Genomic DNA, 6,917 nt, shown 5'->3' with positions numbered 1-6,917 from the left:
CATGTTTCGACGTTACAACTCCTGAGGATGACGCTGTAACGTCGAAACATGTGGAGTCGTCAATTTTTGAAGGCCATAGATAAGCCTAAATAAAATATTTTTAACTGTGTACCAGTTTAACGTTGAATATTATTTATGATTTTAACTTTATACACAAGTGCCAAAAATACTATAATTATATATATACATATTGTCGTCAACTGTCCATAATAGGCTTCTTTATATAAAAATTACAATGTGAGAATGTGTGACAAATAAGATATCCACCCCATTACATCTCTAACCCCAGATCGGTTATCTGACGCCTAGATGTTTAACTGTAGTTTTCCAGGTATACTCTTTTGCCACAGGTGCTACTAATGCAGAAATTATATTAAGCATATAATCCAAATATCTGTTCAGTTTAACAAGACGTTAGAGGTCCCGTTTATAAATGTGTTGGCTTAAGCCTTATATAATACATAAATGTACCGAATAAATCTTCATGTCTTGTATCTACTAGTCATTGTTACTTAACGATTCGAGAAAACAAAGTCCAACTGAGAAACACCACAGTGTCTAAAATTTTAGCGAATGATCAAAACTAGTAATGTCTTCAAAAATCCTTGAACTTAAGAATGAGAACATTTGTTGAAACAAAAAAACAACAAAGTTCTGTTCTCAAAACCATTTGGTATTTCGTTAGGATAGATCAGTTGAATAGACATACACAACTTATTCATTGTAATTTGTAATTTATAAGTTTAGGCCTTTAGAGAATCGAACTTGTAACTCACAAAGTTTACAATAAAAACATATAGTAATTTATATTGTGTGCATATGCTTGCACATGTGTGTATGTCAATGTAAAAGCTAATCCTACAGGTGATTGAACACAAGTCTTGACATATAAGGTAGTGCTTTCAACATGTTATAGGGGTTGTGTCAGGTACAAACCTTGTTTGAGTTCCTTATTAACCTCAATCTATAACATACAAATAAAAGATTAGTACTTATAAATATAGATGTATATACTATTTACATGGTTCATATATCCAGTTATAATTACGAACTAGTTGAAGTCAAAGTTTATTGGGTCCTTAAATTTTTCAGGAAAGTTACAACAATTCATTTCTTGTTTAAGTTGTATAAAATATATATTTAGTTAAGTAACGGGATCACATTACCATAATAACTTAAAACTTGTTCCATTAATACTGTTTTGCTAACATAAATGATACTTCTCAAGATATTATCGCTAGATACTTCAAAATCAAAGAAATTCGAACTTTGTCAGCTCTTGTGGAGCTTCTGTGATATATTTTGTTAGAAATATGACCAATGTTCTGATATTTCGTCACGTTTTCTCCAGGGGTGAAGTCACAAAGCCAACTCATTTAATTTTTCAGGAGTGATCGTTTGATAGACACGAGCATTTTTGTCGAGATGAACCACTAGGTGTCTCTTTTCTTCCAGCTCCACACTTTCTTCTTCATCATCAGAAGGACTGTTGTTCCTAGTACTGCCATTTCGTCGAAAACGGTGTAGATTGGTACCAACCAGGATCAGAATTATGGCGGCGTAGAAAACGATAACTACCTGAAAATATATAAAACACATTCCTTAGAACTACAAAGGTCATGACAGCAGTTTATTAATACTGTAGTATATATATATATATTGACACCATGAAAAGTCAACTTAAAGGAAGCCATAAACGCCATGATAGTACTATATTAATATTGTGGTATATTAAATGACATCATGAAAAGTTTGGTATGAAGCAATAAAGTTAACTTAAAGGAAGCCATAAACGCCATGACAGTACTATGTTAATATTGTGGTATATTAAATGACATCATGAAAAGTTTGATATGAAGCAATAAAGTCAACTTAAAGGAAGCCATAAACGCCATGACAGTACTATGTTAATATTATGGTATATTAAATGACATCATGAAAAGTTTGGTATGAAGCATTAAAGTCAACTTAAAGGAAGCCATAAACGCCATGACAGTACTATGTTAATATTATGGTATATTAAATGACATCATGAAAAGTTTGATATGAAGCCATAAAGTCAACTTAAAGGAAGCCATAAACGCCATGACAGTTTATAAACTTTTACAATATTAGACATCATTTTATAGCGAATTTCATTGAATTAATAATATATATATATACTTATCAGTACACTCTTTGAATAACTAACAATAAATATAGAACCCCAGTTTTGATAAACATAAGTTATTTTTTTCTTCACTAAAACTCATTAAAAGTATAGTAAGTTCACTGATATTGGTTGACATTATAAACACAAGTCGAATTCTGATATAACAGTTTGTTTGTCCAGTATGCACCAGCTTCAATAAGTTCTCATTGTTACATTTAAAATTGTTGTTAGTGTCAAACAACGTTTCATTACCGTTAAGTTAAAAGTTTTTTTTTTTTACTGTAAAACATATTAAACCCTGCTGCTTACCAAATCATCACTCTGCCATAATGGTATCATAAATGGATAAAATGAATGCGTATTTTGGTTATTTTACTCGTTTGCGTACATTCTTACTGCTGGCTGTGTATAAAGTTCGACGTGAACTGACCATTATTGGTTCCATAAAATGGACTTTTGCGTAAACTTGGTCATAATGAACTTACCGTGACGTAAATAATGGCATCAGTGGACTGGTCAGGAAAAACCACTCGAACAGTACGGTGGGGGTCTACTTTCAGGGGATCTGCTCGTAAAGCGCTGGCCGTGAGAGTGTTGTTGCACAAGCCACTTGAAAGTAACCTAAACATAAAAAATCAAAATATGAATTTTTTGGTTGTAACAATACTCTCGTAATGGGTGAGCAAATGTTTTGGGTTAAAACGTTTTTTTATCCATCGTATCGTTGTCAGTTGAAATGCAGTAGAAGAGTAGAGGTTAAAATGTTTTAGTACATGAAATAACCACGTTATCATGATAATTTGAAATTTTAGTGCAAACTGGAGAGTTGTATTCATTGTTAAAAAATAAGTAAAACACTATATATATTACTCCAGAAAACATAGCTGTTTTCATTTAAGCCAACGTTTCGCCATTACGACTTCATCAAGACAAACAAGACACGTACTAACTGATTTTAGGCTGATACGAAAGATTTCATAATAATTCTAGTCAGCGAAGAGCAAAATGAACTTCACGTGAGAGTATATAAATATTATTGCTATAAAATTATATACTGTTGTATATAAAGCCAACATAAGGGATGGAACATCAAATTGTGAAGTTGAAAGTATTAGGTCGTCAAGAAATTAATGTCGCGTTTTGGAACACTTTCATTACCCCCCCCCCAAAAAAAAAACTTACATCATGTATAATAGTTAAACGAACCGCCTAAACGTGACGTTAATGTAGCCTATATAATATGTAAAGTTTAGTGTTCTCTAATCCCTTATAGTGATGTGTTCAATACCGATATGTATACCTACTATGTATATCTACTATGTATACCTACTATTTATCAGTGTTCAATACCGATATGTATACCTACTATGTATCTGTGTTCAATACCGATATGTATACCTACTATGTATCAGTGTTCAATACCGATATGTATACCTACTATGTATCAGTGTTCAATACCGATATGTATACCTACTATGTATACCTACTATGTATACCTGTGTTCAATACCGATATGTATACCTACTATGTATACCTGTGTTCAATACCTACTATGTATACCTGTGTTCAATACCGATATGTATACCTACTATGTATACCTGTGTTCAATACCGATATGTATACCTACTATGTATACCTGTGTTCAATACCGATATGTATACCTACTATGTATACCTGTGTTCAATACCGATATGTATACCTGTGTTCAATACCGATATGTATACCTACTATGTATACCTGTGTTCAATACCGATATGTATATCTACTATGTATACCTGTGTTCAATACCTACTATGTATATCTACTATGTATACCTGTGTTCAATACCGATATGTATACCTACTATGTATACCTAAAAGTATTGTATATAACTTTTTTCTATTTCCATCCATAATACTTATGCTTCACCGTTTCATAAAAAATGTTGTTTTTTAACATACAAGTTAATATTAGCTTTCGCCTTCACAATCATATTGCAGTTTTATATTTATTTAATGTTGAAACTTCACATGACTGTAGAAAAAAATAACGTAACAATTAATCAGACACAGCGAGAGTAACACACGAAATTACGTTGCATATTTTGGCGAAGATCGAGAAGAGCACTTTAAAGGAGTCTGTAGTTGCATCACAAATGCGAGAGGACAACTTTTTTTACGGTAACAATTTTACATTTACCTATACCTAAGAATTTCCTCTTAAAAGTATTACTTTTTTTTATAAACGTTTAGAGTAATTGAGATCTTCAAAAATCATAACATGATACGCCCTTTTTTTTCAAGCAATTTCTACTAGACCATTGAAATTACATTTCACCTCTAAGTGTTTTCCGAGATGCATACAATCAGAGTAGTTTCCGATCCCTGCTGGGCACGTCACTGATTCGTTCTGTGAACTTAAATATGTAGTCAAGCGCTTTACATTCTCACAGCGAAATGCGAATATCCACATAACAGAGTTACTTATCTACAGCATCACAGTAAGAATGTCGTAAAAATATTTATCACAAATAAGAAACAATTCACTTTTTTGGTGGTTTTATTGTCACTTGAAATATATGAATGTCTTATATCAAAATATATCTAGTATAGGGCTGAAATTACGAAATTAAAAAATCTATATCTTGGTATATATATATATATACACTGAATACAGAAGCTTACAACGTTATATTAAAACGAACTTGGAGCCTCACCAAATGTTATAGTCCATATTTATATGTCCGGTCATGATTCCTCTTACAACCGCACACCTTGACAATAATTCTGCAGCGTAGTTTCCATTGCAAAAGGTTCTGTCAGGAGTCTGTCATATTCAAAGCACATTCATCTAGTTTACGATGAAGACAGCTTCCATCACAGTTCAGTAGTTCGATACCTGAGAAATCCTTAGACGCTGCGACTCGCGACTTAACTGGTATTCTTCATATAAAATAACATAACTACTCCTTTCATTCTCCAGTTACTTGAGATATACGACAATTGAATCCATATATGGTGGAAGAAACTTATGTCACTTTTCCAGACGAAGATACCTTTGGACTGTATTGCTTGTGACACGTGAACTAGTTTTGGCACTGACTTTTGTGTTCATGGATTCTCACCCACTAAAAGACGCCTCACTTTGCTTACAACTGCTGTAGTACGACTTGTTAGGTCTCTTTACGTGTGGTCCTAGTGCTCCAAGTTGATCCATATTCCTTTGATTCCTAAAACCACTAAATATAATGGATATCCCAGTCTTGGAAATTCTAAATCCTGGAACAGAGAGCATCTTTAACATCTGAAAATATGAATATTTTTCGTCGGAAAGGACAGTTTCATACCCTTCTCAAAAGCTATCAGCATGCAGTTAAGATACATACCGTTCCACTGCAACATTATATCGGCTGTGGTTGTTACGTGACTTACTGAATTGCGTATTCAAGATTGTTTTTATATATATATATACATAAAATCTTTTGGGCAAAACGAAAGAACAATCACTTAAATAAAAAATACTATGAAAAACATGTCATTTTTCATTCAAAAACTCGTGCGTTAATCCACGTATGTTTTCATGCTCATGAAAACTTCCAAGTGCACATAGTACATACGTTTAATGGTTCACGTTTGAAATAGTCAGCAGGTGGCGTGAAAGTAACACACTAAACCAACAGCATGATTAGATTAGCACGCCAGAAAGATACTGGGAAGCTTTAGCGTATGTGTATCTAGATTTTACGAGACTTGACGCGTGACTAGCTAACAGTTTTGTACAATAACAGGAAATAAAAATGATATAGTATATTTCTATCATTACAGGCAAGTAGTTGAACATGACAAGTTCTAAACGTAAGCATATTAAATAAGCTTCCCCACAAATCCCTATAAAGAAGTTATTGGTATATATGGCAAATTTCAAGAAAATTACATTCAAAACATCAATTTTTGATAAGTTTCAGTGCAATATGAGAGAACGAAAAATACAATATGACAGTTCAAACAAGATAAAGGTCCATTTGGATAAAACTGTTTGATATCGAAAGCAACCCCAGACAAAAATAGTTAGCTCTCCCTGCTTCATCAGTGTTTCAACAGAGTTCTTCTATGACCTATGTTCCCAATGCATACAATTATCATTTATTAATTTTAACTATGAGTTAAAATAACAGTATTTGTTATGTGGTTGCACATTGTGAAGATTTACAGTGCTGTTCTCGTAATAATTACATTTTCTTTCCAATTTTAAAAAAATTATAGTGCCATGAAAGATTTTAAGATGTATTCTAACTTAAACTAGATGAACCGTGATTGAACCGAGATCATTAAAACATTTGTTTGCCGCTATTGTGATGCGTAGAGTTACCAAACGTTCATGTAAGACTGGGATCGTACCAGTTTTTAGATGTATTTTTTTTCGTCTCGATAATAAACAGTGAAAGTATTAAATCATCTTAGTTTCACAGTGTGTAACGAATTTATTATTATGTATTTATTTTTAATATGAACGTTGTTTGGATTGAATTTGTATTTAGAAATAGGCGTGACTTTGAATTTGTTATATATTTATTTTAATATCAACGTTTGTTTCCAATAAGTTTATATTTGAAAGCGTGTCTAGCTTACCGTGTTAGTTACGTATGGAGAAATTCCCGCCAATTCTCCAAGGTTCTAGAATATTCGTGAACACAAGAATCAACGTTAAATATAGTTCAGTATTGTTGAGAAAATCCCATAAAAGGCAACGACGCCAAAAAAGCAATAGAGTAACTAGAAAAGTAGAC

General features: G+C 32.6%; 1 protein-coding gene across 1 annotated transcript in view; it reads right to left on the bottom strand.

Moving 5' to 3' along the window:
• Positions 1–1,076: 1,076 nt before the first annotated feature.
• Positions 1,077–6,917, bottom strand: part of LOC111088504 — a 62,123-nt gene continuing 56,282 nt past the window's right edge. The window contains exons 2-3 of the mRNA XM_022398842.1: positions 2,638–2,773; positions 1,077–1,578 (exon numbers count right to left, since the gene is read on the bottom strand). Coding sequence (XP_022254550.1) covers positions 1,360–1,578; positions 2,638–2,773 — 355 coding nt within the window. The 3' untranslated portion in view covers positions 1,077–1,359. The remainder of the gene's footprint in view (positions 1,579–2,637; positions 2,774–6,917) is intronic.

This window comes from Limulus polyphemus, unplaced genomic scaffold (assembly GCF_000517525.1).
Source record: "Limulus polyphemus unplaced genomic scaffold, Limulus_polyphemus-2.1.2 Scaffold3893, whole genome shotgun sequence".
Lineage (NCBI taxonomy): Eukaryota > Metazoa > Arthropoda > Merostomata > Xiphosura > Limulidae > Limulus > Limulus polyphemus.
Note: the sequence above shows the minus strand (reverse complement) of the source record. Positions and strands in the feature narration are given on the sequence as shown.